Source organism: Varroa jacobsoni, unplaced genomic scaffold (genome assembly GCF_002532875.2).
Source record: "Varroa jacobsoni isolate VJ856 unplaced genomic scaffold, vjacob_1.0 scaffold_449, whole genome shotgun sequence".
Lineage (NCBI taxonomy): Eukaryota > Metazoa > Arthropoda > Arachnida > Mesostigmata > Varroidae > Varroa > Varroa jacobsoni.
Genome location: NW_019213351.1, coordinates 41,722 through 58,639, shown reverse-complemented (window position 1 = coordinate 58,639; position 16,918 = coordinate 41,722). Strand labels below are relative to the sequence as shown.

Genomic DNA, 16,918 nt, shown 5'->3' with positions numbered 1-16,918 from the left:
CGAATTTTGGCCGTGAAGCCTATGCGGCTTGGCAGCCGCATTTCTCATTAGGTGAACTCTACTTTAAATCGTTGGCCTGAGCTGGCTTTTCGCTGCCCTGCGCAAATGAGCCGAGCGCTTGCGTTGCTGTGAAATACAATTAGCACCGCTGGTACTGATGTTATTGTTGTCACAGTCATCTCTTTGGAGTTACCGACCATTGCTGGACCCAGTCAGAGCTAAACTCTGGTTCGTTTAGAGAGAATTTCTTATGCTGCTTGTGTGTCACAGTCGACGCGCACTAGCGATAAGAAACTGTCACTTCGTCACCGGATAGCAACGGTGGCAAAAACAACAGCAGCGTCGACACCCAGCTGAGTCGTCGCAAATCCCTTTTAACGGCACCATGCGCGTTATTTCTGCAGCTGCAGGCCGTGTACAGGTTGCAATGTCGTCGGAAAACGTCTCCCTTATGCAAAGTCAAGTCGACGTCTCACTACTAATGCGACGACGACGTTTAGGATTTACAGTCCATCGTGCATCGCCAAGATCCTGGTCCTTTTTTGCTAGCAATCGTTCGGTACCATTGGTGCCACTAGAAGAGTGCTGCTCTCACCGCAGCGTCCATGAGTATCGCGCGCGGAAGCCACCGGCACCATCGCGTAGCGATCAGCCGTAGCGAAGTGCGCGGAGGCCGACGTCGATGGGCGATGCAGCGACTAGTGAGCACCAGCCAAGCGAAGTGACTAACAGAAGACCCAGTAGAGACAACAGGGGGTGGCTTGCTTTGCCGTGACGGGAGTTGCAGGTGTCGCTTTTTGTTACTGTTGCAGCAGCGTCGAAGTTGTCGCTGCATATCTTCGTATCGTAGACCCAGCGAAGCGTAGTCTATGGGTGAGGAGCAGGAGCTGGCTCAGTCGACGCTACCGCTATCGCGGCTGACGAAACAGGCCAGATAGTGTTCGTAGTCGAGACAGACGAATGCATAGCACCAACGGTAGACTGTATTCAGCTGTGTGACGGCGCGGAAGCACCAACGTTCGGCCTGATAGTTATGCGTGAGTGCAATCGCCGTACCAATAATACGACGCACAAAACAACGTACCATTAAATGGCAGAAGGTCGGTGCCTCTTGTTGATGTTGATGCGGTTCACAACACGTGACGTTCATATAGATAGATATAACTAGAGGGTACGAGTCGGTTAAGGAACGGATTAGTGCAGGATACAAGTGTAAAAGTGACAATCGGACGGCGACAGTGGCCGGCAGGATGGCCTGCCTTTTCCTGCTATGCCTTTTGGTGAGTAAGGGCAATCGAGTACCACGAGGGACACACTCAATGAGCTTTAAGAAATGACCATAAAATTATAAAGCATTAGTTTTGCTGTTGTCGTTGCTCGCATATATATATATATATATATATATATATATGTATGTAGAGAGAACGAGCCAGCGCCGCAGGTTGGAGACACCAACTTTTAGATGTACTTTTGTTTTTTGGACCATGTTAAAGTTAATAGCAATGCCAGCCACGAGTCTGGGGAGCTGCACTATTAGTCCAATAGATTCTATAAATATTAGGATAAGTTGAAAATCGGATGTTTCGAGAGCAACGATCGACTTCAAGAAAAAAGGTGCATTAGGTAGGATAGCTATTGTTTATTTGCTTCGAGAGCCAATCTAGAAGGCTGCCACAGAGTGGACCGTTTGCTCTAGTGGCTAACCGAGAGACGACTCCCATATCCCTCCCCAGTTGGAGGTTTCTGACAGAACGAATAGCAGTTTACCTTTTATCATACGCCGTCATTTGTGAAATATTGGCCTTTGATCGTAGGAGCATTTTGTTGTTATGGCACCTCTCTGTAGAATCTGGCATCGTGAAGGTGGTGGTGCCTTTTACAGTAGCAATAAGCGAATTGATTTCCTAATGAAACGGATCAGGTTGAAACAAAATATCCTACTATGTGTTGCCTCTCAGCTTTTGTATTATATAATACTCCTGCCAAGAGAGAGTACGAGTACTAAACCCAATTACTCGTAAAATCAATGTTTATATTTTACGTCGGTTCCGTCTAGAAAGGTAACTCTATCAAATAGCAGCGACACAATATTTGCAGACGATACATATTTCCACCTTGCATACGAATAATAAGTCTGTCGTCACTTTTCTAACCACAAACATTAAACAGCCGTGCTAAAGGGAGCCGACCTGAACAACAGCCTAAATTTTCCTTGCACAGTTGGCTCTTGGTTATCCTTGTGAACCGGCATTTGCTTCCATCCTTCTCTAACGATCCCTACAATATACTACTAATGTCCGTCCATTCTTATTTCGTATACGTACAGAGGAGATTTGTCAGTGGCAGACGCACGCCATGCTGGCGTCGAGTTGATGCCTCTGATTCATCGTCGGTCAACACGATTCAGTTCAGCCATTGTAGTTAGAACGAGCGTCGTTTCGTTGATTCGGCCGCCATTGCAGTGGCGGTCGTTCGCGCGGAATTTGCGCGGGTTTGCCCGAAATTGGTATACGGCGAAAGAACATGGCAGAAGCATCCGTCCCTCAGTTGGCTAACGTGCGAACCACGTTCATTGCCACAGCTCGGTGACTACTTGTTCTATCCAACAGAGGTTGGCCCCACAGTCATCGAATTCGATTGTGAACAGGAGCGTTGCGCTGGTCTTACGAGGAATTCTCAAGGCTGTAGACAAAATGGTGTAAACTGCACGACGCTGACCGCAGTCGTGGGTGTGGGCAAACCGAGCTGAAGTAACAGACGTCAGACGCGTAAGTCCACTAGTATTCGACTGCCTGCCACTTGCGTAGGTCGCGTTATCAGAAAAAGTGACCGAAACAGCAGCAGCAGCAGCAGTAACTCTACGCGCGGTGAGGTTTCTACGCGAGGTAACACAGAGTTGAGCCGATTTGTGGCTTCTGGCAATATCACACCTGTTCATTATAATTTCTACACGAGTAGTAATTGACTTACGCTAGTATTCGGTCTACCCGACAGATTCCATTCGTCCAATTCGTGGTTTGTTGGGCAAAAAGAGGCTTCTCCGTAAGTTTTTGCGGCGAGTTTGAAAGTTGTCAAGGTGGGAACTCGAATCCAATTTTGTATTGATGATTTTTTGAAGTGTTTCAATTTTATTGCTGTTCTAACCATCACACGTACAAGTTTAGACCGAAACAGGTTAAGTTCGTTGAAACAGCCAAAGTAGTAATATATCGTGAAATCGAACTCAGGGTATGTCACACAATGACCGCAGTGTGGATGCCTAAAACTGATTTACGTTATGGTTACCATTCAGATATACATATGTACATGCTGCGTCGTGGCCGCTGGTAATAGTACGAACGGTAATCCTGTATAATAACCTAGACCGGTAATTTTAATTCCTATTAAACCAAAGGAGGAGGCACGAGGTAGGACAGTAGTAGGACAAAATTAGCCGTCGCATGGTGCGGTTTACCACTGTATTCGCTCATATGGAAGAGCTGTACTGCACACAAATGACCTTGGATCGAGACGTACGGCTTGTAGCTAGCTTCCATTCAACAAGTATATTAATATGTGACGTTAGTGACTATTTATAATACAAATACGTATGATTGACAGACTTATATACTCGAGGCGTATGAGTAGTTAGTTATAGAGTTTAGTATGATACAGTTAATAAACACAGTTGTCTTTGCCCTTCGAAGTTCCGTACAGTTTCTTGACAATAGTTTGCCACTTGACTAACTTACCTATTTTTGGTAGTTCAAGGCACTTTCATATAGCGGTTGCAAAGTGGTCGATTTAGTGACAAATAAATATCTGAATTCTTGTTTTTTTTATCTGTCTACGTAATATAACTATTTATATCGAAAGCTTATGGTGTATAGTTGAAAATATAGTTTTGAATTTGTATGTAATGCACGATGGGTTGATAAGTCCTTTTAAATGGACTCATATATTTCGATAATATGCCCTCGTACGGTGCGGTGGTGTATTGATATACACAACCAGGTGACTTCGAAACGCATGGGCTGGACTTAGTTCGAAACCAGGCGTGAACAAATGATGGCTATCCCTCGTTTAACCGATAGTTGATGGTCAATCGATACAAAAAACCCAAAGGGTCCGTAATGGTAACTCGACTGCCTCCCGCTTTTAAACTGCTGCTTTGCAGATCCTTTGATCATGTTTCAAGCGTAACGATAACAACAAATGCTTTGTTATTTTCTGATAGCAATATACCATGGAGTTTCTGTGTGTAAAGAAAACAAGATTCTGCAATGGACATAGAATTAACTACGCGCGATAAGCCTTCATGGTTGTTATCATCATCAGCCTTACAGCTATGAGATACGCGTACCTTCACGCGTTTGCATTCAAAAGCTACAATTCTTCGGGATTTTATATGACCTGTTACCAACACCGTAGCAATTACGTATCTATTATGATTAGTGAAGAACGCCCACAACTCTTACGGGATCGATCTATCTAAGGCAGGGTTCGTTAACGAGTTGTCGTTGGAGTATACAACATTTAGCAAAGGAGAAATACAAGTGAGAATGTAATATAGCATCATGACTGCGTGAGTAAAAAGGAGCCATTTCTGGATACAGACAGTGAATAAAACGAAGCAGTTGACAGACCGGACAGAATAACCACAAGTAAAACATCTTTCAGGTAAACAACTTTCCTACACACCACAAAATGGCCATTTCCGTGCATGAGCGTATATTGAGCAGGTAGAATGTAAAAGTAGAAATAAGCTCGCAGTTAAAACGGCAATGGGATTCGGTATTTTAAAAGTTACTTGTCACGCAAGACGTGACGATTGCTACTATTGTAGGAGTGCCATCTACCTAGTCACGTAAATGCTTAAAGTGACTACTGTCAAAGATGCTTGTCAAGTACACGTACCGGCTCAGGTATACGTCACTATATAGGTCATCGTTGTTATTCTTTTTTTTAACGTGCATCCGCGATGTTCGACCTTATCTCAACGCTTAATCTTACTTTGCGCCCAAAAGCTTTATCTCTTCAAACCGCGTCCAGTATCCATTTATGATTTTCCAAATCGAAACTTCCAGTTCCTACACTGTATAAAATAACTACCTTTTTTGGGAGTAAGCATAAATTAATAGAGAAAATATACCCGCAATTATAATCATTTGCAGTTGCTAGATGAGAAGGACCGGAGAAAATGACGAAAAGAACATGATATATGCGAGCACAAATCTACCCCCAAATTCAGAGAAAATGCAGAAAATTTTTCAGTCCCGTGGATCAGTGTTGCCCTTGCACGTATGTATATTACGTACTGGCTTAGCTCTTGTTGCGCGTTGTTTTTTAATTTTATTATTGGCTGTGTATATTTGATATATGGTGATATAAGGACGGTGTTTATATCGGTAGATAAACCATTCCAGGAGACCGATAATACCTTAGATAGGAAATTCTGCGCAATTTACAAATGTTCAGTAGTTTGAATACGGCAATATATGTCGCAGTGAATTGTGCACAATAATAAACACATATCCAGTATGTTCATACGGTTTCTGAAAATGAGTACCTATTAATGTACTTATTTCCAATTCAACTGTAAACCTGCTTTTGCAAAACTGTAAACCTACTTTCGCCCCATTCTTTTCTTTTTGTATAAAATACTATGAGAATTCATATTTTGTTACGCACGGAGCACCATAACATAGCTTATACCTACAACACAGTTCTACAAACTAAATTCATCACAAAACAACAGAAATTCATGAACGCAGAAATGATGCTTCACCCCAATACTTCAGGTTCCTATCGGTGACATATATGCACTGCGGAGGGGTAATTAACTTAAAACAAATTAGCATTAATTTACTCAACAGTGAATATAGATAGTTGTATTGTTTAAAATTGCCTATCGTACAGCCAGCCCTTACCACGTTCTACTTTTCGTCTGTCCGTTATCAACGAGCGCATAGAGCTGCGCTGTTTTGCTAATGCTGATAGTATTCGGATTTTTAGACGTCTCAATAAATTAGTAGACGTATTGAAAATGTATTCATATATATACGGGACATTTACACTGTTCCCAAGCGAGAATACTACTGACCCGGAAATTGTATGCAAACTTCTTACTGGTCCTGTCTCCGAGGTAGAGTAGTATTTATGAATATTTTTGTTGTTGTCCTCGTTGTTTCCGACGTCTTCTTCTTAGCTTGGGCAGCTTTGATGCACGGAGCTAAGCCAGCTGTTCAGCTCAAGAAGAACAAGACGAATTGTCAGCCATTTGCTAACTCAATAGCCGCCGACAAATAGCTAAATGCGGCCACATCTATTGAAATACAAAATCTGCTTGAGCAGCTCCCACGCGACTACGTTTGTCTATCTTCATTGATCCTGGTTGACTGTATCTTAGACGGGGTCTTGCTTGTATCCCCTGGGCGACTATTGTGATTACACTGCTACAATTTAATATAAGACAAAAACAGCCATAGTTAAAATTCGCATATACTATACGCGATGCGAACATATGCTTGGCCCTTGCCTGCCCACTAGTACAGCGTAGATTCAACGATGTCCTAGGGAGCAAGTGATGCAGGAAATGCTCCTGGTGACGGTCATGACGCGACATAATGCGAAGGCCACTCGTCGCTACTGCTTGCGATTGTCTTATGTTGCCTTTCGTGCAGTCCTCCGAAGCTACCAGGGCAGGCAGCGGCAATAGTTACATAGATAGGCTTATTAGTAGTGCTATTAATATGAACAGTTGTTCTGGGGAGGTGCGGAGCTGCGCCACTGAGCAAAAAATGCGAATCCTGATTAGTAAGTAAAAAGCTCATGAGGCAATGGGCATGGAACTTGATCGACCTCTTATTCTTATAGTCAAGACGATAAGAAAAGAAGATTTGTTTGTTTTTTTACTTAACACTTATTCTATTGTGGCTGTCATTTGGTCGGCTAGCAATAATGGTATTGCATCTACGAAATTAGCCAGAATGCATTGCGTCAGTGGTAGATATGGCAGACTCTACTTCTGTGTAGATAAAGATGATTGTAATTAATGATCGAGGTTTAGTTGCAGTAAACCTCGGATCCAAACGTTACTTCATCAGCATTAGTCAGCAGAATCGAATACAAGTTATCGAAGCCCTACCGCATCGTAAAACATTTGGCGCGGCGACGATATGGCCAGAGGGCCAGATCCATAAACGGAGGTCTTAGATGGGGTCTGAGTGATCAAAAATTTTCTCAGATTATTGCTTCAAATCAGTTCCAATATAATCCCTGTATGTAGTCGCATTCGACTTGCTCAAATATTGTTGACGCGCTTACTCGCGATGAATCTAAATAGTCCTCATCGGGGCATTAGAAATAAGGTTTTAGTGTGCGTAACGCTGCCAATAGGCTTAAGCTTTTACAAACGAACTTGTGTTGATAATTTACATATAATGGATACTTATGTCTATTTATGGTAGCAGGTTGTCATTTCATTATATTTATTAGTCACGCATACTGGCCTATTGTTTGAGTCGATAAGTGATACTTGGCAGGAATTTGTTCTAATAATAAGATCAAGTAATGGGCAGCAACCCCATTGCTTGGGATAAGTTTTTTTTTGTTAGAATTAATTTTTGATATTTTTTTCAAGCATTTTATATGTTACAGTGTAGAGTAAAGGGTGCGCTAACAAATCGCATTTTCTGCTGATTTACTACCCGTGGCGTCTTAAAACTTTTTTCTGATGACTTCAGCATATTTCAATGCACATTACCGTTGAGCTTTGTTTATATGAACCGTTTACTTGTCCCACACATTGACCTACAGCAGAATGTTTTTACAGTTTTAAATGCGTGTTTAAATAGGTGTGTTTGTAGCTAATTGGCTAATTAACATACTAGAACTATATATTTACCACGTAGTAGACTTAAATGTTGAAGTACGATCTTCACGATCGTTGTGTAACATTTAGCAAATATGAATAATATTGATTTTTTTTTTACAATAACTACCGCTTATTTAATAACATCATTAACATAAACGATGCAAATCCCGTTTTCTTTTTTATCTATGGCACACTCAAATAAAGTGCCTTCTTGGGCTAAAGTATGAAGAAAGACTATTCGCTCTATGAAGCGTGTTTTTATAGACCCTATGTTTATGCCATATCATATTAGTTTCATACAAAATAAATATTATCTTTACAAACCAGCCGGGTAAGAACAAACTTCAATGACATTAAACTTGCTTGATAAAACTGCGTAACCCAAGGTTGACATTAATCACAGTAATATAACTTTAACTAAGACGTTCACGTCATTAGTTAGACATATGCTATGTTATTAATTATACTAAGTCAATTCCAATCGCTAAATCTGCCTTAGACTGATTATAATTTATACGGTGAGTGCATACGTTCAGTACCTCCGACAGCTTGTGCTATGTAACCTAGCTATTAAAAAGCTATAAGCAGTCATAAATATACCCCATTAGTTTCGGTTTACGACTTGTTTATCTTTGGACCATTTGTTTCTCAGATAGTTGACCTAATTTCGATCTTCAATCAGTTACTAATCAATCAGATTGACTTGGTCAACAGAGTAGCTAATCTAGCTAAAACGGGGCAAATCAACTCCGTACACAATTCTGGGCGTCCTTAAAACGATCACTTTATAAATTCGTTGTAATTCTTACGTGGGTTTGACGGTTCCTTCGAAGTCGCCAGTATTCTCGTATAGAAGCAGCCGCTAATAAGAGAAGTGGCATATACGGCGGTGTGGCCTTCAAATGCAATTAGACGTTCCGATAAGTCTTCCTCCGGTTCGACTGAATCCGATATATATACACACACAGCAGCAGCAATAAGAGAAACAACAGAAAAACGTCGGCAAACGCAAAAGACGATTATGACGTTTTTATGGGTATTGCCCAGCCCAGATAACGCTGCTGAATGGATGGCATAAAAGTCCTTTACTATACAGAATTACGACACAATAGAGAATTCTCACGCGTTCCGGTGGATCGCCAGCGAAAAGTCGGTATCGGACCCTCGTTGGCATTCGTGTAAGGAGTTTTGTTTATGTACATTTTGTGGGTGTTGATGATGTCGTGCAAAAAAAAAGCTACGATCAAAAACGTACCAAGAACATGCCCAGTGAATCGCAAGGTTAGGTATTCATTAATTATGAGGCTAGCCCTCCTTCTGGTATGCTCCTTCATTTAAACTTTCGCTAGCTTATTTAACTTGGTTATGTCTTCGGCTTACAGAGCCCGCTTATGAATATTATAAGTAAGTTTTTTTTTTTTGAAAAATGAATCCAGTTTAAAAATCAAAGCTAGTTCTCATGTATCCATATAGTCATTGTAAAGCCTATCAAGAATGACCAGGCCAGGGTCTAAATAACGCTCCAGCTATAGGTAACATGCTTGGAGTCGATATGAAAATAATTTCTTATAAATTACATATTCCAATATAATTGAATTATAGATGACCTCGGCATTTACCCCTATATGCGGGTAATTCAAGTCCCTGAGCTAGGATAGTCACAGTTAATCACTTCTTTCAAATATCAGTGTGATATGATTTAGTTAAACATAATAGGACCAGCCTTCTTAAATGCTCTGTGTTTATAATAAAAGAGTGTTAGTTTGCCACTGGTTATTTGGGAATAAGGAATATTCGTATGCGTGCAATTATTTTTATTACTTTATTAAGGCAAAGATAAAAACAAGGGATCTCGTATTTGCTATGATACGGACTACGGGTTCACTGCAAAGTGACTCAAGTTAAGAAACTCACCCAAATTACTTGTGTTTTGATAAAACAAAAGGGTAATAATATTGAAATATATCGAGCGTAAATACCATCGACTTGTTTTTGAGGGTACCTTTGTATCTTTCGAGTCTTATAGTCGATGTCACAGTTAGGCTTTCCCCCCAGCTGCCCCCAGCACGCAACGGTCCGCTTACGCCCGAGTTCGAATTTTGTCCACAACGGGCCAGTAGGAACAGCGGGTAAATACCTGACCTATCACGGAGACGTAACCCTTCCTATTTCATGCAAGCGAAAGGAAAAAAATTACGTCATAACTTATTCATTCAGGGATTGCTTTTGGTTAGTGTAGGAATAACTTTCCTATGAGCTTACTCAAATTATAGTTTTTGCACTATCTGTCAAAAGACCTTCGAGGACTTTGGCAATATTGCTGCTTTGATTAAGAGTAATTATCTACGCTAATCAAAGGATAAAGTTGATTTAAGCAGAATATCTGGCGAACATCTCATATATTTTTGGAGTGAATATGGCGTTTAGCAGTTTAAAGCTGGTTAGTTAAGAGTTCCTGTGATTATGAAGAAAAACGTCGTTCGAATATTAGGAGCTTCTCGCCTGTATTTTGTAGTTTTTGATAGGTAGGAAGACATCGTTTCGTTCGTTCGTTCGTGAACGGTATATAAAAGTCACACTTCAGCTTCACAACTTCAATTAAGAGCAAATATATTTTTATACTATATCCTTATACTACTTCGTACAACCGAGAAATTACGTTTATATATTTTCTAAATACTGTTCTGCGTTAGGGATCAATGCTAGGATAGTATAAAAAGTTTTACCTCATTACTTTTATACAACTTGTAGTTTTTGCGCAGCAGCCAGTATTAGTTTTGATTTTGTCGTACGTAGTTTTAAAAACATGGACAACTTGTTTCCAAAGGGTCGTAATATCGAAATCGTGTTCGAAGCTACGGTGGCTGTTAGCAAAAATTATTGCTGCTATGAACGATACAAGAATGAATATATCCATAGGGGATATAAACTAGTCATACATTCAAATATCCGTCTCATATCTGTAGCTCAAATCAGAGAAAATCTAAAACGAGGCCATGCCGAGAAACGCGGAGCGTTTGCAATCGGCAAGTCAGGTTCTAGTCGCGAGAATGAAGACTTAATATTCGAAAGTATCAATCCGGTAACCTTCGCTTCGTTTTCTCGTGGGTGGTTTGAACGCCGTTCTTTTATTATTTACTAGAGTGCCTTTTGCTGGGAGTCTGGACAAATAAGGTCATGGTTCTGGAAGTTAAGTCGTAATGCTACAGAATTTGTTTAATTACAAGCTCAATCACACTGGGACTATAATTCATATTTCGTAGTGTGTTTTTAATAACTTGAATTTAGCAAGGACAAGTCAAATCGCTGCTCTCTAAAATATTGTGCATCGGATAAGTTGAGACCCATTTTTTCTTCAATCCACTCCGATGGAAATACCCTGAAACAATTCATGACGAGATCTGTGTCGCTTTCCAAATCGGCTTGCAGTTTGTGAGGGCAACTATATATTTTCGAACGAAAGTTAACCAGCTGAGTTGAGTGCCGATAATAATTTTTCTTCTATTGCGCCCAAACGATTTGAGTTAGGGATCAGACGGAAACGGAAAAGCATGCGACCTCTGGTCCCAGAATTAACGTTGGATCGCCGTCTTCATCGTTACCGCTTCGTCACAGTTCGTACAGGATATATATAGTTATAGTCGTATAGGATTTTTATGTGTGATTGTTGTATCTATGGCTGTAATTGTATAGTATTTTTAGGTGTGGCTAATAAGATCTCTGTGCGAATAGAAAAGCAAACCTGTTGAGCTCTGTTCAAAGCACATAATTAGAGGTAACAAATAGGTAAAATAATTAGAAAATAAGCTAACCCAAGTTGTTTTATAACTTCGCTGCACTTTAGGTGAGAGCCGCTTTATGCCTAGATGAAGGCTCTGTAGCTGAAGAGCCTTCAGTGTTCCTGCAGACAGCCTTGAAGGCGCACGACCGTTCACAGAAAACTAGTTCGAGGAACATTGAGGTCGAATGTGACCCCGATGCTATCACAATTCAGCTTCGAGGAACTCGAAATTTCAACGGAATGATCTATCCAAAGGGCTTATCGACGAATTCGTCGTGCATGATGCAGTACAGTAAGGGAATAAGCGACAGCTTGGTGAGTCGGAGAGCAAACTAATAAGCGTGAAGGTTTTATAACCAACCCATGACTGACCGGTATCCTCAAATAATCCGGCGTAAGAATTGTACGATGTTATATTTAGAAGATAAATTAGAATGTTATTGTTTTGTCTATAAGCACTACTCCTATAAACAGGACTATTTACTGAGTGAGCAATTCACGATTTGCACGTTTTCTTTCAAACGTTCAATAGGGGAGATTAGGACAAATTTGCATTTCTCCTTTTTTTTCTCGTAGGTTTACAAGCTGCCGTTACGTAGCTGCAACACGATGAGTACTGATGTCAGGGGCGGCGTCGAATATTTTAACACTGTTATCATTGAGCCTCACAGGAAAGTCGTCACCAGTCGCGGAAAAGGGTTTCACATACGCTGCAAATACCATACACTTCACAATCATACATAGTGAGTTTTACGTCGATGTAACGGCTTCACATGAATCCTTTCGTTTCACCATGGCGTAACAAAGAACCTACGATTAAAAAGACCTCAATTATTCGTTATCACTATTGTTATACACTGAACATATATGCATTTTTTTGTACCGTCCTTATTTACGTAGAGAAGAAAACTCCTAATATCCTAATGATATCTTTCGTACACGTGAAGCCATTTGTTGCAAATATACGCGCGTATGTTTGTCGCTGTGCTCTACGCTGTGTGCTTAAGTAAGTGTAAACGTAGATAAACTTATTGAAAAAAAAAACAAGAAAGAATCGATATCATTTTCTTCTAGTATGTCTACGAAGTACCAATGTGCGGATTGAGATGGCATGGCAGACTAGGGCTTCGAGGACGCTAAGTTTTTACGAGGTATCCAACTAAGCAACCAGCCTGTAATTATATCCAATTAGCGCGGGTTCCTTTTCAAAAGTGGTCCAGGGGCTTGATCAAGCCAGAGCAGTTCAGACTACAACTTGTCTTGGGAAAAGTACATAAATTTCTTATTATTATTGTACAAGATGACCTGGGTAAGTATTTATTTATGTTGTAGCTCTTCATATTATAATAACCGTGAATAAATTTTTACTATTATTTAAAATGTCGACAAATCAGTAATGGTGCTTGGCTACCTAGATGATATAAGTAACATTTTTTTTCAATTAAATGAGTATTATTAAATTAAATGAGAGTTAACTAAATTGCGACTGTTATTCGGAGCCATTAAGAATAAATGTTCTTCAAATAAGCTATGAAATTGGGCAATACTTTTGTGTAACCCATTTTAAATAATAAATATTGAATAGCACATATAACGATGACATAGGGCAAAGTAACAACTATTCCATTATATTCCGCCATATCCACAATCAGGAACCAGCACAGGTGGACGCCTGCGAAACTTGTGATTTATAGTTTAACCTGAACCAAATTAAAGTGCGCCCGAAAAACGACTGATAGACTATTTTTTAGTGCGTTTGAGGCAAGAGCCGTTGATAAGGCCGAACGACCTGACGTCCACATGAGAATCTACGTTGGAAATTCAGAAAAGCAGGTTGTGGCAGAGAACGTCAAAATCGGAGATCCCCTCACATTGTCAGTCGGCATCGAACCCAATTGTAAGCCGAACTCTACTAATTATTAAACAGTGAATAATTTCTTCAGTATACCTTGATACTCGGTACCCGTGTATAGTTAGGTTTCATGCCATTTTCGCGTTTGTCTGCCAACGTACTTATATAATCAAATAAACTTTACCTAAGTATGAATCGGGTCAAGTTAAGTTTCACTGGAAAAAATTGTCAAAAAAAATAAAGTATGGAATAGACTGTCAAACGCGACAGGTCCAACAAAGATTGAAACTCCGCGGAAACGCTATCTTCTTACCGCTTGCATCAGATCGGCGATTTAGATTTGATTCATCTTGTATACAGCGAGTGTGTTTTAGAGCACTTTGTGGCGCCATATTGTCTTTTTTTTCTAATACTTCGCTTGGCGTTTATCTTTATGTGCATAGTTCGTTTTTACTAACAGCGGATGCGCCGACTACAATCCGCTAGGTGGCACAACATGCGTGGCCAAATTTACTAACATTAATGTTTTTGCCACGACTGTTTGTCTGTATTCTCGTAGCGATGTACGGAATCCGTGTCACGAATTGCGTGGTGCGAGATGGCTTCAACTGGGGCGCTCAACCCCTCGTAAATAACGAAGGGTGAGTAAAACAGGGCTCAATTGTCTTTGTCGAAGCATCACTGGTAACGGAAGTTGATGATCACTCACCGAACCATAGTTGTACATTTGTCTTGACTCATAATTGTTGAAGAACTGAAATACTTGGAACTCTTTGATATGTGCCTATTGTACCCTGCCGTATACTATGGGCGTCTTTAACATTTGCCACTAAGGTAGCGTCCAGCTATAAAGACGGTTTATACTCTGTGACTCCAACGAATCGATCACTACACGATAACTTTGGAAGAATCATTTCTCTTTTATAAAATGTTTATAACTAGCTCTATGTGTTGCACAAATCAGTATAAGTCAACCTTCACATCACGTTACATTTACATTTTATACGACCCTGTAATAAAAAACAAAATACCTAGCTTCAGCTATACACTAGCCATAGCATTTACTATTTTCCCTATACAGGTGTTATTCGAGTCAACTATTCTGTATTCCATGTGATGTCAGTAAATTACCTTGCAAAGTCACGAACTAGGTGCTAACCGAGTAAGTTAAGAAATTAACTTCTAGTTAATTGCAATGTGCAGGTGCCCAATCGACAAAGAGATTATGCCCGGCTTCGAGTATAGCGACGGAACTTCAAAAGCAACGTCGACGTTCCTTGCTCACAAGTTTCCTTACACGAAATCTGTTTATTATCAGTGCCACGTCCGACTCTGCCACAAGCCATCAGGCGGTTGTGACGATGTGGTAAGTTTCATCTAAACACTTGGAGATACGAAAACGCTAAGCACACACTCTGCTCAAATGATAAATTAAAACTAAGCATTACTTGTACCGGACGCGTAAGTTTCGTATATGCGTTCCCCCTTAGTCCTGCTTGTTTTGCGCGTCTGAATGCAATGATTAGGACAACTCACAGTTTGGGCAAGCTACAATCAGAGTCTGAAACGGTTATCCTCAGTAGGAGTGATCCTTGCACCGGTTACAGATGACGCCTTTTGCCTAAAATGGCTTCGGGGGAGCACTACCCAAGAAATGGAGGTGAGTTCTTGTCATCCTTTGGCCGTAAGGCACGACGGCGGGAGCTCTCGCTTTGCTGATTAGGCGGCGTCAGGCAGGTCCAACGTATTATCAACGTGATACCGACGTAACCTACCGCTATAATCAGAGTGTTATGTTCATCAATTCCTGTTCGCTACTACTGTGAACAGAACGTTCCAGCCAACAGTAATCTATTGATCAGTACATACGCCTGCTATTAAAATACTATCGAATGAAACAGTGATGTATAATGAGAGCTCATTATATTTATATATATATGTGTAAACATAGGTCATGGCTAGTCAAAATATATGAGCATGCAGAATGCTATCTTTACCGCCGGCAGACAGGCACACACATATGTATGTCCCCATTTGCAAGGCCTTCATTTGTATTCGACCATCCGTTTCATTGATTGGCTGTGGTCAGGACTGGTTAAGCCGTGAAACTAATCGTTGTGGTTTTGAAAAACGCCATCTTTTAAATGAAGGCATGAACTGATTATCAGCTACTGGTTTCAGCTGAAGCCATTCTGCTGGTAAAATAATTTGTATTTTTAAGTGAGCGACGAAACTATTATTAGGCAGATAGATATGGTACTAACGTGCGTGTGCACCTGGTTCCTGATGCAAGTTCCTTATGAATACATTTATATATGTAACTCGTAGAGAGGTAACGGGCCAAGAGCAACACTTACGCTAACTGACAAGGACTTTTTGAAGTCGCCGTTAAAATAACGAGTACAGACGGATACATACAGAACGGCACAAAGAGGGCTATAAAACAAATTACGGAAAGGTCAAAGAACGTATCAATTCATCGGTCGCGCTAATTGAGGAGCAGTAAGCAGGAAACAGCAAGCAGACGGCATCTACTGTTGTACAAAAGATGACGGAGCAGTTTAGCTAGAACCCTGTCTGCAGCTAGGACTAAGATACCGTTTCTAGACTTAGCTTCGGCGTCAGATCCTGTCTCAGTGTCGTAGCAACAGTAAGGTTTAACCTAACCAGAAAATTTCCAGTCATGTACCCGACTTCGCCAAGCTCTGCCTCAAGCCTCCTTGCTGCCCTCGCGTCTATTACACCCGACACAAACAAAAGCCACCTTTTCGATGGCCTGTCAAGCAACAATGGGAGGCTGGGCTGACCAACAACAATGGCGCGTAGAAACACACATACGCGTGCACACAGTAACGGCACAACACAGGGCCACAGTCAAGAGTCTAACAGCAGTAGAAGCTGATTGCCGTATCAAGACAAGGGGCTAAGTATGCTATCTATCGCAGCTAGACGCACTAGCGACTTATATCAGAAGATGAAGATGCTATAAATTGGCCATCCTAAAGGGATTACGAGAGAGGATAAGAGCATGAGGCGGAATAGACGCTGCTGTGCGAAAGCTCCAGGCCGAGATAGACCCAGAAATTAAGGGAGCCAAAAACGGAGAAAGAGATCGGAAAGCGAAACAGATGTTCTGGGGAGGCGGAGGCCGTTGGCATGACGTGAGTTTGTAAAAGCAGTGAGACGGATAAGATTACTGATGTCAATAGAACAACGATGGGAAGCTCCTCAACATACATATGCTTGTACAGTGAATGGGTGAATGGAAATAATGAGCCTTTTGCAGCGGCAGCCGAATTCAACTGAAAAAAAAGACTAAACCTGACGATTTGTCGTGCTTATAAGAGAGGAAAAAGAACTTGCGGTTGCATCAGGGCTACTCTATCCGAAAAGTCAATTACCAAAATCAATTGTAGCAAAAAATGGGGTT

General features: G+C 40.9%; 1 protein-coding gene across 3 annotated transcripts in view; it reads left to right on the top strand.

Annotated features, from left to right (window-relative positions):
- The first annotated feature begins 938 nt into the window (after positions 1-938).
- Positions 939-16,918, top strand: part of LOC111260527 (cuticlin-1) — a 31,142-nt gene continuing 15,162 nt past the window's right edge. For all 3 annotated transcript variants that reach the window (XR_002680388.2, XM_022833356.2, XM_022833358.2), the window contains exons 1-6: positions 939-1,280; positions 11,700-11,951; positions 12,213-12,379; positions 13,388-13,533; positions 14,048-14,129; positions 14,692-14,854. Coding sequence is in view for 2 of the 3 variants with exons in the window: in XM_022833356.2 (XP_022689091.1) it covers positions 1,251-1,280; positions 11,700-11,951; positions 12,213-12,379; positions 13,388-13,533; positions 14,048-14,129; positions 14,692-14,854 (840 nt within the window). In the remaining variant the exon portion in view is untranslated. The remainder of the gene's footprint in view (positions 1,281-11,699; positions 11,952-12,212; positions 12,380-13,387; positions 13,534-14,047; positions 14,130-14,691; positions 14,855-16,918) is intronic.